At 34.9% G+C, this 26,828-nt stretch overlaps 1 protein-coding gene across 2 annotated transcripts in view; it reads left to right on the top strand.

Annotated features, from left to right (window-relative positions):
• The window catches only part of IMMP2L (inner mitochondrial membrane peptidase subunit 2), an 895,893-nt gene that overhangs the window by 688,635 nt on the left and 180,430 nt on the right, over positions 1-26,828 (top strand). For both annotated transcript variants that reach the window (XM_068549314.1, XM_068549313.1), the window contains exon 6: positions 7,332-7,434. In XM_068549314.1, the coding sequence (XP_068405415.1) occupies positions 7,332-7,434 (103 nt within the window). The remainder of the gene's footprint in view (positions 1-7,331; positions 7,435-26,828) is intronic.

Raw genomic sequence — 26,828 nt, 5'->3', positions numbered from 1 at the left:
CCTCTAATATCTAAGTATTATTGGACCTTCCATTAAGAAAGCAGTGAAATGTGTTTACCCCGCCCCCCTCTGTAACTAGCATGTGGGAAAAACCTGTGGAACTAAACGATGAATGATGTGGACACCCAGGAAATCATTTTGAAAGAGAACTTTGTAAACAAGCACAACAATACCATTTATAATACATATTGATTTTTTTTTGAAAAATAAAATTATGCATTACAAGTTCACTGTCCTATTTAAATTTGTTTGCTAGGAAGCCATGCATTGAATGAATCACTATATATATTACATGATAAGATCCAGTTAATAATAGGTAAACTGATTATGTTATTTACACCTTTGACATGTCATGTAATTGGTGATCATTTTAGCAAAAACTAATTTTTTTTTTTAATTTATTTATTTATTTTTGGCTGTGTTGGGTCTTCGTTTCTGTGCGAGGGCCTTCTCTAGCTGCGGCAAGCGGGGTCCACCCTTCATCGCGGTGCGCGGGCCTCTCACCATCGCGGCCTCTCCCGTTGCGGAGCACAGGCTCCAGACGCGCAGGCTCAGCAGCTGTGGCTCACAGGGCCCAGTTGCTCCGCGGCATGTGGGATCCTCCCAGACCAGGGCTTGAACCCGTGTCCCCTGCATTGGCAGGCAGACTCCCAACCACTGCGCCACCAGGGAAGCCCACTAATTTTAAATATATGTAAGTTAGTTACATTATTTACTTTGTGGAGTTATATTTTATATATTCAGATAGCTTATATAATATTTATAATTATGCTATAATTCAATAATATATTTACCTTAAACTTTTTGACTCAATATGATCTAAGTTAATATTGGGTATATTGTAATAACAAATAGAATATATAAGAGAAAAATCAATAATACATTTTTAGAATAAAATAATTTAAATATATTTAATTTTTCTATAAATTATAACAATTGAATGTCCTCATTAGAAAGTGATTTATGAAATATCTCCCTTAATTTACAGTGTTATATCTCCAGAAAATAATGTACTAAGGAAAAAGAAATCTTTTTTTCTATAAGCGAATGGGATTTGAAACCCACACTATCTTCCTTACCTTTTAGGTTTTATCTGTTCTTCATATCTGAATTCAAATATACATAGTGCCTTTTCTGACTATTCCAGCCTAAAACAATATCATCCTTTGAACACCTCTGCAGTTAGCAACATTTGACATTCGTTCATTTACTTATTCCTCCATTCACCAATTATTTTCTTGCAGATGCTTCCAGCTTGTGAAATTTTGTCTATGGTAGTTTAGACTGTTATCTGTTATATATATATAATAGACTGCTTTGTGGCTTATGTTTTGAATCATGGTATAAGTTATAATCTTGGTAGGCCCCTAAAATTTAAAAGAATGGTGATTATCAAGTGTCAGTGGTGTATGGAACAACTGGAACTCACACATTGTTGGTACAGCTGCATTGGAAGCCAGTCTGACATGTTGCAAGGCTAAACATTCGGTTACTACAGGACTCAGCCATTTCATTTGTAGATATTTACCCAGGAGTAATGAAAACATGTAGCCACATAAATACTTATAGGTTCATGGTGGCTTTATTGATAAAAGCCAAAAACTGGAAAGAATCCAAGTGTCCTTGAACTATTGATTGATAAACTAATTGTGTTATATCTCTATAGCAGTATACTATTAAGAAAAAAGTAACAAGTGACTAACATGTACAACAACACAGATTAATCTCAAAAGCAAATAGACTACATTAAAGAAAGAAAACCAGAAATCAAAGAATGCATATAGAATGATCCCATTTATGTGAAATTCTAGAAGAGGCACAACTATGGTGACAAAAAGCTCAGCCGTGGTTGCTGGGAGCTGAGGATGGAGGGAGGCAGGTCTGCCTGCAGAAGGGCATGAGGGGCCTTTTCTGGGTGATCGGATGTTTCATATCTTGATCTAGTGATTATGGGGTTGGATAGATTTTTAAAACTCATTGAGCTGTACACTTAAAATTGCTGGATTATATTTATCTCCTAAAAAGGGAACTCTGCTGTCAGTTTGCTATTCCTTTGAAGATAATCTACTCTTTTTTCTCCTGCAGCTTTTCAAAAATTTTTTAGGGAAGAAGGGTTCCTTAGTGTTCTGCAGTTTCATTACAGTGTATCACGGTGTGATTTCTTTCCATTTATTTATCTTACTTGTGATTCACTTTGATTACTGAAGCTGTAATTCATGCTTTAATCAGTTCTGGAAAATTTTCTATCACTATCTCTCAAATGTTATCTCTTCCTTGTTCCTTTTTATTCTCTTCCCTTGGGACTCTCATTATACTTATATTACATTTTCGAATAATGTTCTCCATCTCTCCTACTGTTCATTTCCTTACCTCTCTGTGCTAAAGTCTAAGTAATCTTTCTTTCTTTTCTTTTCTCAGTTCTTCTTTCTTTCATTTATATTCATCTGCTTTTTAATCCATCTATTTAATAGTATATTTTAATTTTTAGAAGCTCTGTTTGATTTTTTCTCAAATATCTGTCATTTAAAAATGTATATTGTTCCTTGCTCATGTTTTTAATTCCCTTTTTTTAATTTTTAAAAATATTTGAATTTGTATAAATTATATTCTATGTTTGAGAAATCCAGCATTTTAAGTCCTTGGTGGTCAAATTCTGCTGTTTGTTAATGAGTTCTGACTCATTAATGCTGGTTATTTCCTTGTGAGTTCTGTTTTTTGGATTGTGAGTGCCTATTGACTGGGACTTATCTATAGAAAACTTGAAAACTCTGAATTGAGGGATTATCCCTGAAGAGATTTATAGTTCCTTCTGCCAGATTCCTGGAGCCAATTAAAGTTCATTCTTGACTATCCCAGACCACATAAGCAGTGTGAATTTGAACCCGTCTCACCTTGAGAGCAGGATGTGGACTCTCAAGAGAGAATTGTTCCCTTCCAGAGGTCACCCTAGATAGGCAAATGTCCTTTTCATTTTCCTTTCCTGATGGTAGATTACTTTTTTCTAGTCAGTCTATTAATGATGATAAAAGAGATCTAGTTCCAACTCTTGATCTTACTGAATCCTGAGCTCTATCCTCCTGACCCCTTCTGGACAATGAAAACCCAGGGGGTCTAGGATACAGGGAGTGTCCAGTAAAGCTGTTCAGGACAGCCACTACTTTAGACAAGGAAAAAAATTCAGTAGAATGGTTTGAAAAATAAATAAATAAAAATACCTTAATCAATTTTGAATTATTAATACTAATTACCTACGTTAAGAATATGTGTGTGTGTATTTGGGAAATACTTTAAATATGAATTTGTTTCCTTCTGTGACATCAAGGATTACATAGACAAGTTTGTATTCAACTGATGACACTCAAAACACTCAGAGACCTAAAAAAAAAAACAAAACCCATTGTTTTCAAGGTCAAATCAAATTGGAAAAAATCATTCTTCATTCCATTTATAAGACCTAGGTAACTTGTCTTGGTAAAGCTAGTACTAAAAATGCCTTTTTGTAGACAGGTAGTTAGAATACCACACAGAACTCATTTTTGACAGTCAAAACCAAAATTATTTGCAAGCCATAGATACATACAACCTTGTAGGCTGACACCTCACTTAACTGTTAAATCACCGAAAAGATTACCTTGTCTTTCTTTTATGTGAATTCAGGAGCACAAAGCTATTTAAAATTCCTTCTCTAGAGAGATTCTATTAGAAGTATTATATTTCTTTGGCAGTCCTAAAAGGAACCAGCTCAATATTTTAACGTCATATTTTTTAAAGCTACTTTGGGTTATTTTTTTAGAAGTTAGATTGAAGCCTGAGAAATTAAATATGTGTATATGGCATGAATTTTAGCAGGGTTCTACAACTCAAAGAGTTATTTCACACCCTGTCTAGTGTCTAGATAAACCATTCTCTATTAGCATAGCAACATTCAAATACCTAAGAATTAGTAAGTGAAAACAAATAGATTGTGCTTTCACCTGCTACTCTCTGCATGCTTGCATATGTACAAACAGATAGATTGTGTTTTCACATGTAAGTTTTAGAATATCCCAGAAGGGCATAAGAATAAAAGAAAAATAAGACTCACTGTACCATAAAAGATAGTCTATAGCCCCAGTGCAAATGTGGGGGGAAAGAAATTATTGAAGCATAGCTCAGGTAATTTTAAAAGACTGATGATAATAGACAGTAGAGGCTGAACACATTCTGAATTATAAAATGAAAGAAAACAGTGGACAAAGGAAGATAATAGCAATAATAACTATGGCTTACTGAGTTCTTACTGTACATAAGAACTAGATTGAGTGCTTTACTTAAAAAGTCTCAACTGTAAGAGAATCCATTTATCAAGTGTTTAATATATGCCACTTTTATGCATAGAACCACTTTTTGAGTTAGGTACTATTATTTGCCCCATTCTGCAAATGAGGAAACCAACGCTTGAGTTTTATCAACTTGTCCAAGATTACATAAACTTGGAAGTGTTAAGTCAGACATCAAAGCCAAGATAGGCTGATTGCAGAGACCATGCTCTATAACAACCTCTCCATTATATTCTCATCTAACTACTAACCTGCATCTCAACCCAGTTAGGGCGTGTCTAATCCATCCCATTTCAAAGGTAGACAAATGGAGATAGAAACTAAGTAATTTGCACAAGATTACTTGTGAGTAACTGCATAAAGATTAAAACTGGTTTAGTCTGTTTCCAGAATCTATGCACTTTCTACTGTATTATTCAACCTTTGTGAAAGTATTTTTCATTCTTCAGTTATACATTCATTTGGTCATTCATTTAACAAATGTTTATTGAGCATTTTGTATGGTGCATTCTTTTGCGCTCTGGGAATACTCTCGTGAATATGAAACACAAAGTTCCAAAATTTATGTTCTAGTGGGGGAAAGATAGGCAATAAACCAATAAACTAGGAAGTAGATATCATGTTAGTGGGTGTAATGAAGAAAAATAAAGCATTGCAAGGGGCTAGAAAATGATGGGAAGTTGGATGTATTTAAAAATTTTAAATAAGATAGTCAATGCAAGGAAATGTGCAACTGTCACTGGTAATTTTATGATACTGTTATCTTCTATCACAAGTATCTTGACTCCTTGATTTATATGACATTGAAACTGAATCTGAGTTTTATATCAGATTCACTTTCCAGAAGAATATGCTTGACTTAGAACCTACCATTTCATTGCAGAAATGATTGGTTTTATTTCATATTTCTTCTTGAATCGTTATTTGAGGAGACAAAATAGGTAATTGTTTCCTTTCTAAGTACTTATCCAAAATAGCCAACTTAATAAGGTAAACAAATATTTGGACTTATTAGGAGAATGTGCCTTGCCAACAATTAAGTAAAAGGGTCGTCTCCCCATCATTAATACTTGATGTGGGATATTAGTTCTTAGAAGGAATCTCATGATAAAATGACTAGTGATGTCAGCAACTAATTGACTGATTTTAATTGAGGAACCCCCCCCCCATTTATATGACGGTATGATGTATTCAACTTGTTTCTGCTTTTCTTTAAAAAGCTGAAACTCTTCTTCCCAGTAGTAATTAAAAATAAACAGCAGTCATTTACTTACTGTGGGCTTCTAATGGTCACAATACCTTGCATGAATGATTTAGTGATATAAAGCAAACCAATTCAACACTGAAATTATCTTGAAAATTAAAAATCATTCTAGATAATGAATAGTTTCAATTTCTATAGCACCAACTTATGTGCAGTTTTCCTTTTTTATGTATTCTTCTGCATATATACAACTTACTAACTAACAAAAATGGTCTGATTGGGACTCCACCTCAAAGAACAGTGTATAAAGCTGTCTCTGGGGTTAAGTCTATAGACGTGGGGGTGACATTTATTCATTCAACTATTATTTATTGAGAAGCTTCTTTAAGCTAGGCATTGTCTGGAATTCTTTGGGGAATGAAAGAAGAAAAAAATAGTCTCTGCCCTGAAAAGAATTTATTATTATAGGCTTGGGATAATATTTAATCTAATTCCATCCTTTTTATTTAATTAGTTATACTATAATTTATGTAACCAATCTCTTGTTGTTGATTATTTAGAAAGATAATTTTTTTTGTTGTTACAAAAGGCCTGTGCTGAACATTTCTGGTAATAAATATTTGTCCATATTTCTGATTATTTCTTTGGAACGGATTTCTATCAGTAAAATAACTAGGTCAAAAGGCATATACATTTTAGTCTATTAATAAATTTGGCAAAAATGGGCCCCCAATGGCAAAATAGGAAAAAAGTTGTATCACTTTACATTGCCACCAACACAGTACGAGAGAGCCTTTCCTTACTTGGTTTCCTTGTCAGCCTTAAGAAGACGGAATGTTCCACTAAATGTATATCGTCGATCATTGCTATCTAAATATTGTCTTCAAAATTGTTGAAAAGTTTCTCATTTTCAAGAATGATTTATGGGATTTCCCTGGTGGCGCAGTGGTTAAGAATCCGCCTGCCAATGCAGGGATATAGGTTCGATCCCTGGTCCAGGAAGATCCCACATGCCATGGAACCACTAAGCCCGTGCGCCACAACTACTGAGCCTGCCCTCTAGAGCCCACGAGCCACAACTACTGAGCCCTGCACACCTAGAGCCCATGCTCTGCAACAAGAGAAGCCACCGCAGTGAGAAGCTGACTTAGCACAACAAAAAGTAGCCCCCGCTCACCACAACTAGAGAAAAGCCCTCACACAGCAACGAAGACCCAACGCAGCCAAAAATAAAAAAAAAAAGAATTATTTATGAAATTGAATGGTGCTAATCAAAAATTTTCAGTTGACATTGATAGCTTATATTTGACAAGAGATCATCAAGGGTTTTTTTTTCTTATATATTCTGAATTTTAAAGTATTAAAAGGTTATGAAAATTCTGTCAGTTGGTTTGAGAAGTTTATTTGACTAAAAAAATGAAGATTGCAGCTGGCCAAGTTGACCATTGAGGTAAAAGCAGATGTCAGAAATAAAATAGATCTGCATTTTGTTGGGGCTTATTGAGTTTTATAAAAACATAGGATATTATGAATTAAGTTAAGTAGCAAACCATTATCTGGTGCTAGTGCATCTTGTTTAAGCACAAAATTCCTACCTACAGAAACATGAAAAAAAATACTGTGGATAGGTTTACAGGGTCTTAACCACATCTTATTTAAAAAAAATTCTAGAGTATCCTTACATGTAACCTATAATAATCCATTGCATCTTTATAGTAGTATTTTTACCTTTCCTGAATTTGTATGCTTAGCTGTTTGATCTCTCTCTTTTCTGATCTTTTCTCAATGGTTATGCTGTTTATTTCTAGAACTATGGGACACAAAAACCGCTATGTCAAAGTCCCCCGTGGTCACATCTGGGTTGAAGGTGATCATCATGGACACAGTTTTGACAGTAATTCGTTTGGGCCGGTAAGTCTTCTTATTACTGGTATGATTGGATTTCAAATGTAGGAAGAAAAGTATGTCACACAGGTTGCTCAGGTAACCCAGCCAAGAGTAGTTGTGAATTTTATAGTGGAAAAGTTTATATTTGAAAATTTCCTTTTAAATATCATATAGATAATGTAAGCTGTCAATGGGTGTGTGTGTGTGTGTGTGTGTGTGTATCTAGAAAAGTACTTTGACAACTCAATAAAGTGCCAGAAGATGCTTTCAGCTGACTACCTGATCCCAGTGGCAACGGTTGTTTTTTCCTCACATAAATGCTTTGTACCTTATGTTCTTAGTTAGTGTTTAACAGAAATAATATGTAAAAGACCTATAGACATCAATTTTCTAAGTAATTAGTTAAAAAGGCATGTATAATAGAAATCATATTGATAACTAACATTTTTCAGCTTTTAACTTATAACAGAAATGCCCACATTCCTTATACCATATTTACATTCCATAAAATGTGACTAAATTCATATATTATAATTTTTTTCATTTTTGAATATGTACAGAAATTCTCTATTTATGAACCCCTGCAATAAATCATTATATAAAGTGAAGAATATTTTAGTTAATGGAAACTGCACCTGATTTCTAGTCACCTATGTCTCTTTAAAAACTTGGATCTTCAACCCATTAGATTTTCCTACATCTAGATGTAGCCATACTTGTATGTATGTAGAAGTTAATATTGAGCACCTTTAGATAGGTTTGCAAAAAAAGTTATCCACATCCTTTTGTCTAAAACTAAATGTTGGTGGTCTCTATCTATAACACAATTTCCTTCACCTATCATGAGGGACCACTATTATTGTGACGGGAGAAGCAGTCACTTGACTCACCTTTAGCTAAAAGTATAGCAAGAGACTTGGGGTTGGGTAAGTGTTACGCGTAAGTGGAAGGGAACTTTAGGTGATGACCCCTACTTCTTTTTTCTAGCTGCAGTGATGATAAGAAAAACATCTAAGGTCTTTCTTGCTTTTGAGTATTACTTATTATAAAAATACAATTTAATCGTTGTAGGATATATCAAAGATGGAATGAACAGATTGGAAATGTTGTAGATCACTTAGAGAGTATAGTAGAAGTGACTGTCATGAAGAAGCTTAGTAGCAACTTGAAAGTGAAAATAAATCACCTAAAAGCAGTTTTATTTCTCTCTCATCAATACGATTAAATCTATTAAATGTAGCATGTTGGCCAAGTCCACATTAAAATGTTAACTTTAGTTTGGGTTTTAATTGGTAGGGTAGTGACTCTGAAATGAAGTGTTAAAAATGTTGTTTTGTTATTAGTTCTGGGGTGTGGGGTAAATAATTACTTACTAATAATAAAGTACTAAAGTTTGAGATTGGTTTGCTTTTTCTTTATTAGTAAATAAAGCTAGTGCAATCTTATCTATATAATTGTATAATTGTCAGTCACTCATATTCCAGATGCTTTCTTATTCGGGAGGGAAAAATGATAAGGTTGATAGCCAGAATATTGGGAATTGCACATAACCTTCAATATCGTATCTATTGTGTAGTTCTTTCTGGGCTGTCTTTCCTGCTGTGTACTTAATAATAGTATTATGAACCACTGAAGTATAAGTAGACACATGAAAGTTGAAAATATATCAGGTATGGAAGTATCCTCTGTCACTTATATCTTAAAAAAAAAAAAGAAAAGAAAAAGTGAGAACCATGTGGGAAGGCCAATCTCATTGTGTTTATTACAGTAAGAAACTATGATATGCAAAACACTGACAAATACATTCCGTGCAGGACTTTAATGCCATTGGTTTACATCAAGTTTTTAAAAGAAATCTACTCATTAATTATAACTTGAACCAGTAATATGAGTCAGAGACACAAAACCATTTTGAAATTTAGTGATTGTTTTCTTTTCTTTTTAAATGGATATAAATATATAGATGCAGAATGGCTTTTGGTTCACAAGTTGGACTAAATATAAATTTCCATTCACTTAATTCATATTGTTTTTTGTCAAAATTAGATGAAGAACCTGTACTAGGATAAAGGAAAACATTTGTCACATCATATACTAACCTACTTGTATTTGATGAGTTTTAGTACATATATTTTTACCCTTACAGTGAGCTCTCATGTTTTATGTTCCAATAACATTTATGACTAGGAAAAGTAATTAATAATGATGCTCCCAAATAAGTTTTAAAAGGACAGAGGGAAAAAAATTGAATTAAAGCCCTACAATTTTTATTTACAGCTAAGTTGTGATGTTTGAGTATAGAGATTTCTTATATTTTATTAATTAATGGTTATCTGAATAATTAAATTATTTTAATATTTTTATAATTCTCAGAAATAAAAACTCAAGTTTTACAATTCTAAAAAACCCAGAATAATCTTGAATCTTACAATGTATATACACTTGAAAGTTGTTACATTTTTCCAATAATTCTCAGTTAGATTTTTTGGCTTATCCATCAATATATATGGAGATTGTCTGTGGAAGTTCAATTAAGTTTCAGGCTTTTTGGATTGTTGATTCATTTCTCCCCTTGGAAGCAGGGAATACACTTTTCCAGAAAGTAAACATCCTATCTAAAAATCAGCCGGCATTGTTCCAGGATGCTTATCTTGACTTTGTAGAAACTGACTGAAGCCTTTACCCTTCATATCCCTCCCAAATAACTTCAGAATTGTATCCAAATATGTTTAATATGCTTTAACTCTTTGAATTGTAATTATACTATATCATAGCATCTCCTCAGTTTATTTTAAATTGTTACCTATGGGTAATCACAATGGAGCTTTTTCCATATTCGAGTAGATTTTTACTTGTAATCTAGTGAAAAATAAGAAAAAAATGTCTTACTCTGTTTTTTTTCCTAGTTTGTTTTAATATTTCCTATGTATTTCTTAATATTTGAATTTGCTTTTTTGATTTGGTTTATTGCCACTATATGTAGGCTGGAGAGGGAATTAAAGAGTTTTACGAGTGAAAGATGAATAATGGATTATGAATTTAAAGATACCAATGTTAGTTATAGTAGTAGAATGCATCACAACAGAATGAGATCCAACATCTGCGCTTTTAACTTGTAAAGGATGACATTACGGAAATAAACTAGTAGACTCCTTTATGAACATGGATACAGTAAAACAGAAAATCAGATAACCTTAGTTTTGGACCGCATCAGTCACATAACTTGCATGGGTCTACATTTCCTCGTGTATAAAAGGATGAATTTCCTCTCCTCTGAATTCATCTTAAATGATTATTTAATAAAATGAGCATATATTATATATATATATATATATACACATATATAAATATATAATTTATTTAATATACTCCTATTTACATTGCTGAGGATGTTTACTAAAAATTTAATGATATATTTTAAAAATATATATATATATAAAATCTTTCGATTATATATATAGAAAAGTTTTAATGAACATCCTCAGCAACCTAAAATAGGAATAAAATTAAAGTATGGTTCCTCCAGAGGATGAATTATTATGCAGTTGTTAAAAATCTACATTTGTGAACAATTTTAATAACATCATGTTCATGATATTGTTTTAGGTAAATACATGAAAATAAAGAAGAGAATACACAGTATTATGTTAATTGTGCCAGTTGTTATGATTATGGTCAATTCTTTTTTATACCTTTGTACTTCTCTATATTCTAAAGGGTCTGCAACAAGTTTCTATTACCTTATAATCAGAAAAAAACTAATTAGTCAAAAAAATAAGATAAAGGGGAGTAAAGTAAATGACTTCTAAGTTTTATTCTGACTAAATTCTATAAAAATGTTTTATGGTGCTATGGCCAGAGGGAAAAATATCACAGATGTGATTAGGTAGGAAATGTTTCAGTTATGAATTTCTCTCCATGGAAGATCTCTGTGCCAAACCTCTTGAATATATCATCATTGCACAATAATAGAAAATGTCCTATCGCATCATGATATGGATTCACTAATGTATGACTTTAGCTCAGATTTCTAGTTTGAGAAATATATTTTGTTAGTATCCTTTAAGATTATTGTCTAGAAGTGTTTTTCAGTGCATATTACTACTTGATGTCACTGGATTGTGTATTAAAGATATTTGATGATTGCTTAGAAAATTCAGAAAGAACTTCTGTTAGTAATTCTTTTGCTCTGTGAAAGAGATTAGCCTTTCCCTTTACCATCCCTACTTCCATGTAGATGACATTAATACATTTCTATTGTGGCCATGTTCTTTGCCAGCACCCAAAAGTAACTGATTACAATAAATATTAATGAATTTTCTGCTTGCTATAAAAGGAAATCACATAAAAGTCAAATTTTGTATTTGTATGTGTGTGTACATAGCTGTGAATTTTCTTTCTATTTTTAATGAATTTTATTGTATTTATTTTTTTATAAAGCAGGTTCTTATGAGTTATCTATTTTATACATATTAGTGTATACATGTCAATCCCAATCTCCCAATTCATCCCACCACCACCCCCGCTGTCCCCCTCTTGGTGTCCATACGTTTGTTCTCTATATCTGTGTCTCTATTGGTGCCTTACAAACAGGTTCATCTGTACGATTTTTCTAGATTCCACATATATGCGTTAATATACAATATTTGTTTTTCTCTTTCTGACTTACTTCATTCTGTATGACAGTCTCTAGGTCCATCCACATCTCTACAAATGACCCAATTTCATTCCTCTTTATGGCTGAGTAATATTCCATTGTATATATGTACCACATCTTCTTTATCCATTCGTCTGTCAGTGGGCATTTAGGTTGCTTCCATGACCTGGCTAATGTAAATAGTGCTGCAAAGAACATTGGGGTGCATGTGTCTTTTTGAATTATGGTTTTCTCTGGTTATATGCCCAGTAGTGGGATTGCTGGGTCATATGGTAGTTCTGTTTTTAGTTTTTTAAGGAACCTCCATACTGTTCTCCATAGTGGCTGTATCAATTTACATTCCCACCAACAGTGCAAGAGGGTTCCCTTTTCTCCACACCCTCTCCAGCATTTGTTGTTTGTACATTCTCTGATGATGCCTATTCTAACTGGTGTGAGGTGATACCTCATTGTAGTTTTGATTTGCATTTCTCTAATAATTAGTGATGGTGAGCAGCTTTTCATGTGCCTCTTGGCCATTTGTATGTCTTCTTTGGAATATGTCTATTTAGGTCTTCTGCCCATTTTTGGATTGGGTTGTTTGTTTTTTTAATATTGAGCTGCATGAACTGTTTATATATTTTGGAGATTAAGCTTTTGTCTGTTTATTCATTTGCAGATATTTTCTCCCATTCTGAGGATTGTCTTTTCATCTTGTTTATAGTTTCTTTTGCTGTGCAAAAGCTTTTAAGTTTCATTAGGTCCCATTTGTTTATTTTTGTTTTTATTTCCATATACTCTAGGAAGTGAGTCAAAAAAGATCTTGCTGTGATTTATGTCAAAGAGTGTTCTTCCTATGTTTTCCTCTAAGAGTTTTATAGTGTCTGGCCTTACACTTAGGTCTTTAATCCATTTTGAGTTTATTTTTGTGTATGGTGTTAGGGAGTGTTCTAATTTCATTTACATGTAGCTGTCTAGTTTTCCCAGCACCACTTACTGAAGAGACTGTCTTGTCTCCATTGTATATCCTTGCCTCCTTTGTCATAGATTAGTTGACCATAGGCGTGTGGGTTTATCTCTGCGCTTTCTATCCTGTTCCATTGATCTATGTTTCTGTTTTTGTGCCAGTACCATATTGTCTTGATTACTGTAGCTTTGTAGTATAGTCTGAAGTCAGGGAGTCTAATTCCTCCAGCTCTGTTATTTTCCCTCAAGATTCCTTTGGCTTTTCGGGGTCTTTTGTGTCTCCATACAGATTTTAAGATTTTTTGTTCTAGTTCTGTAAAAAAATGCCATTGGTAATTTAATAGGGATTGCATTGAATCTGTAGATTACTTTGGGTAATATAGTCATTTTCACAATATTGATTCTTCCAATCCAAGAACATGGTATATCTCTCCATCTGTTTGTGTCATCTTTGATTTCTTTCATCAGTGTCTTGTAGTTTTCTGAGTACAGGTCTTTGACCTCCGTAGGTAGGTTTATTCCTAGGTATTTTATTCCTTTTGTTGCAATGGTAAATGGGAGTGTTTCCTTAATTTCTCTTTCAGATTTTTCATCATTAGTGTATAGGAATGCAAGAGATTTCTGTGCATTAATTTTGTATCCTGCAACTTTACCAGATTCATTGATTAGCTCTAGTAGTTTTCTGGTGGCATCTTTAGGATTATCCATGTATAGTATCATGTCATCTGCAAACAGTGACAGTTTTACTTCTTCTTTTCCAATTTGTATTCGTTTTATTTCTTTTTCTTCTCTAATTGCCATGGCTACGACCTCCAAAACTGTGTTGAATAATAGTGGTGAGAGTGGACATCCTTGTCTCGCTTCATGACCTTAGAGGAAATACTTTCAGTTTTTGACCATAGAGAATGATGTTTGCTGTGGGTTTGTTGTATATGGCCTTTATTTTGTTGAGGTAGGTTCCCTCTGTGCCCACTTTCTGGAGAGTTTTTATCATAAATGGGTGTTGAATTTTGTCAAAAGCTTCTTCTGCATCTATTGAGATGATCATATGGTTTTTATCCTTCAATTTGTTGGTATGTTGTAGCACATTGATTGATTTGTGTCTATTGAAGAATCCTTGCATCCCTGGGATAAATCCCACTTGATCATGGTGTATGATCCTTTTAATGTGCTGTTGGATTCTGTTTTCTAGTATTTTGTTGCGGATTTTTGCGTCTATATTCATCACTGATATTGATCTGCAATTTTCTTGTTTTATATTATCTTTGTCTGGTTTTGGTATCAGGGTGATGCTGGCCTTGTAGAATGAGTTTAGGAGTGTTCCTTCCTCTGCAGTTTTTTGGAAGAGTTTGAGAAGGATGGGTGTTAGCTCTTCTCTAAATGATAGAATTCACCTGTGAAGCCATCTGGTCCTGGATTTTGTTTGTTGAAAGATTTTATCACAGTTTCAATTTCATTACTAGTGATTGGTCTGTTCATATTTTGTATTTCTTCCTGGTTCAGTCTTGCAAGGTTATACCTTCTTAAGAATTTGTCCATTTATTCCAGGTTGTCCATTTTATTGGCATGGAGTTGCTTGTAGTAGTCTCTTAGGATGCTTTGTATTTCTGTGGTGTCCATTGTAACACTCCTTTTTCATTTCTAACTTTATTGATTTGAGTCCTCTCCCTCTTCTTCTTGATGAGTCTGGCTCAAGGTTTATCAATTTTGTTTATCTTCTCAAAGAACCAGCTTTTAGTTTTACTGATCTTTGCTATTGTTTTCTTTGTTTCTATTTCATTTATTTCTGCTCTGATCTTTATGATTTCCTTCCTTCTACTAACTGTGGGTTTTGTTTGTTATTCTTTCTCTAGTTCCTTTAGGTATAAAGTTAGGTTGTTTATTAGAGATTTTTCTTGTTTCTTGAGGTAGAATTGTATTGCTATAAACTTCTCTCTTAGAACTGCTTTTGCTGCATCCCATAGGTTTTAGATTGTTGTGTTTTCATTGTCATTTGTCTCTAGGTAATTTTTGATTTCATCTTTGATTTCTTCAGTGATCTCCTGGTTATTTAGTAACACATTGTTTATCCTCCATGTGTTTGTGTTTTTTACATTTTTTTCCCCTGTAATTTATTTCTAATCTCATAGCCTTGTGGTTGGAAAAGATGCTTGATATGATTTCAATTTTCTTAAATTTACCAAGGCTTGATTTGTGACCCAAGATGTGATCTATCCTGGAGAATGTTCCATGAGCACTTGAGAAGAAAGTGTAATCTGCTGTTTTTGGATGGAATGTCCTATAAATATCAATTAAATCTATCTCGTCTATTGTGTCATTTAAAGCTTGTGTTTCCTTATTAGTTTTCTCTCTGGATGATCTGTCCATTGGTGTAAGTGAGGTGTTAGAGTCTCCCACTATTACTGTGTTACCGTTGATTTCCTCTTTTATAGCTGTTAACATTTGCCTTATGTATTGATGTGCTCCTGTGTTCAGTGCATATATATTTATAATTGTTATATCTTCTTCTTGGATTGATCCCTTGATCATTATCTTTCAGTTTTTATCCACCTTATCTCTTATAACATTCTTTATTTTAAAGTCCATTTTATCTGATATGAGTATTGCTACTTCAGCTTTCTTTTGATTTCCATTTGCATGGAATATCTTTTTCCATCCCCTCACTTTCAGTGTGTATGTGTCCCTAGGTCTGAAATGGGTCTCTTGTAGACAGCATATATATGGGTCTTGTGTTTGTATCCATTCAGTGAGCCTGTGTCTTTTGGTTGGAGCATTTAATCCATTGATGTTTAAGGTAATTATTGATATGTATATTCCTGTGACCATTTTCTTAATTGTTATGGGTTTGTTTTTGTAGGTCCTTTTCTTCTCTTGTGTTTCCCGCTTAGAGAAGTTCCTTTAGCATTTGTTGTAGAGCTGGTTTGGTGGTGCTGAATTCTCTTAGCTTTTGCTTGTCTGTAAAGCTTTTGATTTCTCTGTCGAATCTGAATGAGATCCTTGCTGGGTAGAGTAATCTTGGTTGTAGGTTCTTCCCTTTCATCACTTTAAATATGTCCTGCCACTTCCTTCTGGCTTGTAGAGTTTTTGCTAAGAAATCAGCTGTTGACCTTATGAGAGTTCCTTTGTATGTTATTTGTCATTTTTCCCTTGTTGCTTTTAATAACTTTTCGTTTTCTTTAATTTTTGTCAGTTTGATTACTATGTGTCTCGGCGTGTTTCTCCTTGGCTTTATCCTGCCTGGGACTCTCTGTGCTTCCTGGACTTGGGTGGCTATTTCCTTTCCCAAGTTAGGGAAGTCTTCATCTATAATCTCTTCAAATATTTTCCTGGGTCCTTTCTCTCTCTCTTCTCTTTTTGGGACCCCTATAATATGAATGTTGTTGTGTTTAATGTTGTCCCAGAGGTCTCTTAGGCTGTCTTCATTTCTTTTCATTCTTTTTTTGTTATTGTTCTGTGGCAGTGAATTCCATCACTCTGTCTTCCAGGTCACTTATCCATTCTTCTGCCTCAGTTATTCTGCTGTTGAATCCTTCTGGTGTATTTGTAATTTCAGTTATTGTTTGTTCATCTCTGTTTGTTTGTTCTTTAATTCTTCTATGTCTTTGTTAAACATTTCTTGCATCTTCTTGATCTTTGCCTCCATTCTTTTTCTGAGGTCCTGGATCATCTTCACTATCATTATTCTTAATTCTTTTTCTGGAAGGTTGCCTATCTCCACTTCATTTAGTTGTTTTTCTGGGGTTTTATCTTGTTCCTTCATCTGGTACATAGTCCTCTGCCTTTTCATTTTGTCTGTCTTTCTGTGAATGTGGTTTTTTTCCACAGGCTGCAGAATTGTATTTCTTCTTGCTTCTGCTGTCTGCCCTCTGGTGGATGAGGCTATCTAAGAGGCTTGTGCAAGCTTCCTGATGGGAGGGACTGGTGGTGGGTAGAGCTGGGTGTTGCTGGGTGTTGCTCTGGACTGGTGGTGGGTAGAGCTCAGTAAAACTTTAATCCTCTTGTCTGCTGATGGGTGGGGCTGAGTTCCCTCCCTGTTGTTTTGGCATGAGGTTACCCACCACTGGAGGCTACAGGCTCTTTTGTGGTGCTAATGGCGGATTCTGGGAGGGCTCATACCAAGGAGTCCTTCCCACAACTTCTGCTGCCAGTGTCCTTGTCCCCGTGGTGAGCCACAGGCATGCCCCACCTCTGCAGGAGACCCTCCAACACTAGCAGTTAGGTCTGGTTCAGTCTCCTATGAGGTCACTGCTCCTTCCCCTGTGTCCTGATGTGCACACTATTTTGTGTGTGCCTTCCAAGAGTGGAGTCTCTGTTTCCCCCAGTCCTGTCAAAGTCCTGCAATCAAATCCCACTAGCCTTCAAAGTCTGATTTTCTGGGAATTCCTCTTCCCATTGTCAGACCCCCAGGTTGGTAAGTCTGACGTGGGGCTCAGAACCTTCACTCCACTGGGTGGAGTTCTGTGGTATAGTTGTTCTCCAGTTTGTGTGTCAGTCACCCAGTGGTTATAGGATTTGATTTTATTGTGATTGAGCCCCTCCTGCCATCCCATTGTGGCTTCTCCTTTGTCTTTTGATGTGTGGTCTCTTTTTTGGTGAGTTCCAGTGTCTTCCTGTCGATGATTGTTCAGCAGTTAGTTGTGATTCTGGTGTTCTTGCAAGAGGAAGTGAGCTAATGTCCTTCTACTCCACCATCTTCCATAGCCGTGAATTTTCAAATAGTGATTCTTAACTATTTCAGATTAGCAGACTCTTCATAAATTAAAAGTGCAGGCAGCAGTTCTTTCTTCCATTTATTATAAATATTCATTTAATTACTTATATTTGAAATGGTCTCATAGATGTCCATTCTTTTTGGTGAAAACACAGATGGACCCTTTCCATGGCTTCAATTTATCTTGTACATTTCCTATCTTTCAATTTTTTTCTATTATTTTAATCTAGTTTTAAGTCACAAACCACTGAAATACGTTCACTGCTTGCTATATAATGATTTGATGTATGTCATAATAGAAATTCTAAGTTTTTAGTATCTAAAATAAATAATTTATTTTAACTTTATTGAGCAAAGTATATTAGGGAAAAAAAAAAAACTTTTGGCTTAAACATTTCAGGGTGAAGATAACCTTTCCACGCTGTATAAAAGTATTTTGATTTTTAGGTTTGTGGTCTTAGTGTCACCTTGTGAACAATTTGTGTGTAGGAACCATGAAGCAGGACTGAACAATTTGGTGCAGAAACTATGCATGATATAGTGCCTCTATCTGAGAGTGGAAACAGGGAGTTATACTAAATATGAATTCTTTTTAGTTCCAAGTCATTTGGAAAAGAGCTAACCTAATCTCTTATTTCGTAGATGCCTAATTAAATAAAATACTAGACCCCTAGAATGTTTTCTTGAAGGAAATATGCCTAATAGATGATAATTTTCAAATAAATGAGTATTAGAAATATTGTTCATTAATTAAATGAGCTAATGATCTAAAAATGATAATCTATAAGAAAGCATTGAAATTAAGATTAAAATTTCATAGAATTCCTTTTGAATTTAGTGAGGTTCAAAACATTTTTTACTTTTTAAAAAAGTACTGAAAAATTCAAGGAGAGGAAAAGTAAATTTTATGAGTTCATATCATGCAGGCCTTTCATTTATGTCTTCAAGACACGTTTTGAGCATCTACCAATTATCCAAATTGATTTTGGCTGGGATTCCAATGGGCAGAATGGATCAGGAGAGGTGAGGATTGTGTTAACTACAAAGAGAGTGCTAGATTAGGTAATGTGTGGGAAGTGAACTTTCAAAGAGTTTTATTAGTCATGCCTGTTTTGAATTTTCTCCCTATGTTATACATTTTTGGTAAAAAAGAAATACAGTATGAGATTAACTAGGGTAGCAAAACAAGATTCTTGGAGACAGAAGGAGGCTGAAAGGAAGAGAAAGGGAAAGGAAGTTATGACATTTTTGAGACCAACTGACAAAGGGTTGAGTTGGAATGGAATTTGGGGAGATGTTTAAAATATTCAGAGAGTATAAGGACAGAGATTCAAGTTGTGGATAGTAAAGAGGGCACTAAGCCTGTGAGTATTCCCAGTCCTTTTGCTGCTGTCATCAAGAGATGCCCTGATGCCTAGGAAGATCATAAGATGGTCAATAGATACAACAGTGACTGAGGTATAAGGCCTACCTGCAAGGAGGCAGACAAATAATAGGGCAGAACCAACACAGCAGTCTAAGTAGAGGTGTAAGTCAGAGCCTCTTAGAGGAATAGACATTTGTGTACTGAAAACTCATAAGAAAAACCTATGAAATCTGGGAGGATTTGGTAGAACAGTGTTCTGAAATCCGTGAAAATAATAACTATTTGGTACAATCTTGTATTGCATAAAAGACTCTGGATGCTGCATGTTTTGTGAATGAAGTAGTTTATGCCTGGAGTGGTTAATATGTTTCAGCTGCATTGAAAACACTGTTTATACAGTGCAGAATAATCTTGTGGACATATGAGAATGAATTGACATTTCATTTTATGTATTGTTGAAGTGTAGTATTTTCCTTGTGTAAATTCTCTTCAGCAGCTAGAATAACTTTTACTTAAAATCAGCCATTTTCAAATAAAGAAAAAGGTCATTAGACTATGTTGACAGGATCCAAATAAAGTGTTCTGTTTACACTTTCTCTGAAACATGTTACTTGGACTTTAATTGATTGTATTTTCTTGTTTCCTTGTGGTACATGCTTTTGTTCATTAAAAATTTTGTGAGGAACTAAAGCAAGCTCTATTTATAGAAAAACATTTGTGACAAAAGTCCCTTGGTTCCTAAAATTATAAAACCTTACCTTGGGGTTTTCCTTCAATTGTTTTTCGCAATTCCTTTAAACAGTGCCGGAACCTAGCAACCTCACATATTTTACTCAGGTATAATTCTTATTTGGCTGGTGTAGACAAAGGCATGCATTTCATAAAAAGACCAAAGGCAATGAAAAGAAATGCCATAATAATTAAAATATCTGTATATCCAAAGATAGTTAAGTCTCAGAAAAGAGCCCACCCTCTGGAGCAATATTCAAAACAAAGAAATAGGAAAGGAAAAAAAGAAAAGGAAAAAAAAACCCCACAAAAGTACCTAAGGATTAGCATCGCTATTGGTTGGCTCTAATTAAAATACAGTTAGAACATCAAAAAATATATATGATTTTTTAAAAAGAACATGGAAACATAATATCAACTAGAGAACACAGAGACAAACTAAGCTTCCATTTCTACCAAATCAAATTTTGTTTCTTTTTTAATTATTCTGCTAGTGTAGAAATCATTTTCCACATGATTTCATTTTCAGAAAGGAGAGATGTCAGCAGAATTGTCATTAGACTTCATTGCTATGGCAGATACTGTTCCTTTGGGCCATTTAGTTAGAACTAAGCATGTCCGTTACACCAGAAATGTTATATTTACTGACAGTGGGTCAGGAAACAAGATTTAGTGAAATATATGCAGTATTATTAATTTAGCAATTTTATAAGTTCTCAAATTATTTTAAGTGGGATTGAAATCCTTATTTTATTATTTATAAGACATAATCAGTGTCTACATTACATGTCTGCATAGAAAAATAAAATGGAAGATATAAGGAGCCCAAAAGAGGAGGAAAATCTTCTACTGCCTAGCCTAGACAATACAAGGAGAAAAAATCAGCTATTGAATATACTGTGATTCAAGGTATGAGATTGAATTTCCTCATTTAAATAGATATTTACTTATGAAATATTTACTGAGTAATTGGGCTCTACGTCTCATAATATGCAAGCACAAAACTATGGAAATGACTTTGTATTTCGACTGAGCTTCTGGGAGATGACTTTCTTCAGAAATTTTTAATTTTCCTAAAGCTTTTGTTGGGTAATCCTAAAAATGACTTTGCTTTGTATCAGCATCTTAGTGGTTTTTTTTTTTTTTTTTTCCTGAAAAACAAAACTTGCAAGAGAATTAAAAGATCAGTTTGATTGTCAGTGACTTGGATGACTTTTTTCTGTGTAATGGAGCCTGTAATGAATCACAGTAACCACAGTTTTAGATATTATCCATTGGAAGACCCATGTGGGTTTGTGTTTTGTTAAAATTTTTCTAACTTGGTGAATCAAGCAAATGAAAATGCAATTCTTTATTTCAGTGGTCAGAATTAGAACCATGTGGTGTGGTCTATTGATAGGGCATCACAGGCCCCATGGCTTTTTCGCTGAAGAACATTGATTTCTGTAATATGATTCCTAGGTATTTCTGCTCCAACTCATCCTCCTATCACTAAGAATTTTTCTGAAAAGAACTCTGATCACATCATTCCACTTCTTAAAACAATATCATCAGCCTACAGTACTTATCATACTTAATGAAGAAATGTTAGAAGCTTTCCCTTTTAAATCAGACACAAGACAGGAAGGTTCTCTTACCACTTCTGTTCAACATTGTGCCAAAGATCATTGCCCATGCACATTAAGGCAAGAAAGAAATAAGAGATGTGGCGATTGGAAAGGAAAATTCCACAGTTTCTTTTTTTTTTCTCAAGTATATTATTGTCCAATTAGAAAATCTAAGAAGCAGACTTCCCTGGTGATGCAGTGGTTAAGAATCTGCCTGCCAATGCATGGGACACAGGTTGGATCCTTGGTCCGGGAAGATCCCACATGCTGTGGAGCAACTAAGTCAGTGTGCCAAAATTACTGAGCCTGCTCTCTAGAGCCCATGAGGCACAACTACTAAGCCCGCCTGCCACAACTACTGAAGCCTGTGTATCTAGAGCCTGTGCTCTGCAACAAGAGAAGCCACCACAATGAGAAGCCTGCACACTGCAACAAAGAGTAGCAGCCGCTTGCCGCAACTAGAGAAAGCCCGTGAGCAGCAACGAAAACGCAAAGCAGCCAAAAATAAATAAATTAATTAATAACAAAAAAAGAAAATCTAAGAAGCATCTGCAGGATTACTAAGACAGTTTTGCAAGTTTATTAGTATAAGAGCAATCACATACAGTGATCAAACAGGTCTAGACCTCATCAACAAACAGAAAACACACTTTTAAAGAACTTGATATTAAAATAGCAATAAAAAACTCAGGATAGGGCTGACAGTGGCTTCCAGTTCCAACTGGAGGCCTTGCCTGCTGGCGTGTGGAGCAGTGAGTTGCTCTGGGATGAGTAAGTTTGTAAAGTGTCCTCTTCATTTTTGGAAAAAAAAAAAAAAGACACTCAAGATAAGATAATTCCTCTTATGTTATAGAAGATGAATTTGAAGCAAAACATTGGAAATTACTTATTGAAGTTGAAGCTGCAGAGCAATGACTGAAGCCATGTGGCTGACAGGGTCATGGTGCTCCAGCTGGTGGTCGGTCCTGAGCTTCTGAGGTGGGAGAGCAGAGTTCAGGACATTGGGCCACCAGAGACCTCCTGGCCCCACATAATATCAATCGGCAAGAGCTCTCCCAGAGATCTCCATCTCAATACTAAGACCCAGCTCCACTCAATGACCAGCAAGCTCCAATGCTGGGCAACCCATGCCAAACAACTAGCAAGACAGGAACACAACCCCACCCATTAGCAGAGAGGCTGCCTAAAATCATAATGTCACAGACACCCCAAAACACACCACTGGATGTGCTCCTTCCTACCAGAAAGACAAGATCCAGCCTCATCCACCAGAATACGGGCAGAAGTCCCCTCCACTAGGAAGCCTACACAACCCATTGAACCAACCTCACCCGCAGGGGGCAGACACCAAAAACAACGGGAACTACAGAACTGCAGCCTGCGAAGAGGGGACCCCAAACACAGTAAGTAAAACAAAATGAGAAGACAGAGAATTATGCAGCAGATGAAGGAGCAAGGTAAAAACCCACCAGACCAAACAAATGAAGGGGAAATAGGCAGTCTACCTGAAAAAGAATTCAGAGTAATGATAGTAAAGATGATCCAAAATCTTGGAAATGGAATGGAGAAAATACAAGAAACGTTTAACAAGGACCTAGAAGAACTAAAGAGCAAACAAACAATGATGAACAACACAATAAATGAAATTTAAAATTCTCTAGAAGGAAACGATAGCAGAATAACTGAGGCAGAAGGACAGATAAGTGACCTGGAAGATAAAATAGTGGAAATAACTACTGCAGAGCAGAATAAAGAAAAAAGAATGAAAAGAATTGAGAACAGTCTCAGAGACATCTGGGACAACATTAAATGTACCAACATTCGAATTATAGGGGTCCCAGAAGAAGAAGAGAAAAAGAAAGGAACTGAGAAAATATTTGAAGAGATTATAGTTGAAAAGTTCCCTAATATGGGTAAGGAAATAGTTAATCAAGTCCAGGAAGCACAGAGAGTCCCACACAGGATAATTCCAAGGAGAAGCACACGAAGACACATACTAATAAAACTATCAAAAATTAAATACAATGAAAAAATATTAAAAGCAGCAAGGGAAAAACAACAAATAACATACAAGGGAATCCCCATAAGGTTAACAGCTGATCTTTCAGCAGAAACTCTGCAAGCCAGAAGGGAGTGGCAGGACATATTTGAAGTGATGAAAGGGAAAAACCTACAACTAAGATTACTCTACCCAGCAAGGATCTCATTCACATTTGACAGAGAAATTAAAACTTTTACAGACAAACAGAAGCTAAGAGAATTCAGCACCACCAAATCAGCTTTACAACAAATACTAAAGGAACTTCTCTAGGCAGGAAATGAAAGAGAAGGAAAAGACCTATAATAACAAACGCAAAACAATTAAGAAAATGGTAATAGGAACATACATATAGATAATTACCTTAAATGTAAGTGGATTAAATGCTCCCACCAAAAGACATAGACTGGCTGAATGAATCCAAAAACAAGACCCGTATATATGCTGTCTACAAGAGACCCACTTCAGATCTAGGGACACATACAGACTGAAAGTGAGGGGATGGAAAAAGATATTCCATGCAAATGGAAATCAAAAGAAACCTGGAGTAGCAATTCTCATATAAGACAAAATAGACTTTAAAATAAAGACTGTTACAAGAGATGAAGAAGGACACTACATAATGATCAAGGGATCAATCCAAGAAGAAGATATAACAATTGTAAATATTTATGCACCAACATAGGAGCACCTCAATACATAAGGCAAATGCTAACAGCCATAAAAGGAGAAATTGACAGTAACACAATCATAGTAGGGGATTTTAACACCCCCCTTTCACCAATGGACAGATCATCGAAAATGAAAATAAATAAGGAAACACAAGTTTTTAATGACACATTAAACAAGATGGACTTAATTGATATTTATAGGACATTCCATCCAAAAACAACAGAAGACACTTTCTTCTCAAGTGCTCATGGAACATTCTCCAGGATAGACCATATATTGGGTCACAAATCAAGCCTTGGTAAATTTAAGAAAATTGAAATGCTATCAAGTATCTTTTCTGACCAAAACGTTATGAGACTAGATATCAATTACAGGAAAAAAACTGTAAAAGATACAAACACATGGAGGCTAAACAATAAACTACTAAATAACCAAGAGATCACAGAAGAAATCAAAGAGGAAATGAAAAACTACCTAGAAAAATATGACAATGAAAACACGATGACCCAAAACGCAACGACCCAAAACCTGCAGCAGAAGAAGTTCTAAGACGAAAGTTAATAGCAATACAGTCCTACCACAAGAAACAAGAAAAATCTCAAATAAACAACCTAACTGTACACCTAAAGCAATTAGAGAAAGAAGAAAAAAGAACCCCAAAGTTAGCAGAAGGAAAGAAATCATAAATATCAGATCAGAAATAAATGAAAAAGAAATGAAGGAAACGATAGAAAAGATCAATAAAAGTAAAGCTGGTTCTTTGAGAAGATAAACAAAATTGATAAACCATTAGCCAGAGTCATCAAGAAAAACAGGGAGAAGACTCAAATCATAGAATTAGAAATGAAAAAGAAGAAGTAACAACTGACACTGCAGAAATCAAAGGATCATGAGAGATTACTACAAGCAACTATATGTCAATAAAATGGACAACCTGGAAGAAATGGACAAATTCTTAGAAAAGCACAACCTTCCAAGACTGAACCAGGAAGAAATAGAAAATATGAACAGATCACTCACAAGCACTGAAACTGAAACTGTGATTAAAAATCTTCCAACAAACAAAAGTCCAGGACCAGATGGCTTCACAGGCGAATTCTATCAAACATTTAGAGAAGAGCTAACACCGACCCTTCTCAAACTCTTCCAAAATATAGCACTGGGAGGAACACTCCCAAACTCATTCTATGAGGCCACCATCACCCTGATACCAATACCAGACAAAGATGTCACAAAAAAAGAAAACTACAGGCCAATATCACTGATGAACATAGATGCAAAAATCCTCAACAAAATACTAGGAAACAGAATCCAACAGCATCATAAAAGGATCATACACCATGATCAATTGGGATTTATCCCAGGAATGCAAGGATTCTTCAATATATGCAAATCAATCAATGTGATACACCATATTAACAAATTGAAGAAGAAAAACCATATGATTATCTCAATAGATGCAGAAAAAGCTTTTGACAAAATTCAACACCTATTTATGATAATAACCCTCCAGAAAGTAGGCATAGAGGGAACTTACTTCAACATAATAAAGGCCTTATATGACAAACCCACAGCCAACATTGTTCTCAATGGTAAAAAACTGAAACCATTTCCACTAAGATCAGGAACAAGACAAGGTTGCCCACTCTCACCGCTGTTATTCAACATAATTTTGGAAGTTTTAGCCATAGCAGTCAAAGAAGAAAAAGGAATAAAACGAATCCAAATCAGAAAAGAAGTAAAACTGTCATTGTTTGCAGATGACATGATACTATACATAGAGAATCCTAAAGATGCTACCAGAAAACTACTAGAGCTAATGAATGAATTTGGTAAAGTAGCAGGATAAAAAATTAATGCACAGAAATCTCTTGCATTCCTATACACTAATGATGAAAAATCTGAAAGAGAAATTAAGGAAACACTCCCATTTACCATTGCAACAAAAAGAATAAAATACCTAGGAATAAGCCTACCTAAGAGACAAAAGACCTTTATGCAGAAAACTATAAGACACTGATGAAAGAAATTAAAGGTGATACAAACAGATGGAGAGATATACCATGTTCTTGGATTGGAAGAATCAACATTGTGAAAATGACTCTACTACCCAAAGCAATCTACAGATTCAGTGCAATCCCTATCAAACTACCGATGGCATTCTTCACAGAACTGGAACAAAAAATTTCACAATTTATATGGAAACACAAAAGACCCTGAATAGCCAAAGCAATCTTGGAAAGAAAAACAGAGCTGGAGGAATCAGGCTCCCTGACTTCAGACTATACTGCAAAGCTACAGTAATCAAGACAGTATGGTACTGGCACCAAAACAGAAATATAGACCAATGAAACAGGATGGAAAGCCCGGAGATAAACCCACACACATACGGTCACCTTATCTTTGATAAAGGAGGGAAGAATATACAGTGGAGAAAAGACAGTCTCTTCAATAAGTGGTGCTGGGAAAACTGGACAGCTACATGTAAAAGAATAAAATTAGAACACTCCCTAATTCCATACACAGAAATAAACACAAAATAGATTAAAAACCTTAAAATAAGGCCAGACACTATCAAACTCTTAGAGGAAAACATAGGCAGAACACTCTATGACAGAAATCACAGCAAAATCCTTTTTGACCCATCTCGTAGATAAATGGAATAAAAGCAAAAATAAACAAATGGGACCTAA

The sequence above is a fragment of the Eschrichtius robustus genome, chromosome 8 (assembly GCF_028021215.1).
Source record: "Eschrichtius robustus isolate mEscRob2 chromosome 8, mEscRob2.pri, whole genome shotgun sequence".
NCBI lineage: Eukaryota > Metazoa > Chordata > Mammalia > Artiodactyla > Eschrichtiidae > Eschrichtius > Eschrichtius robustus.
The sequence above is the reverse complement of the archived record's forward strand: the minus strand, read 5'-3'. Positions and strand labels throughout refer to the sequence as shown.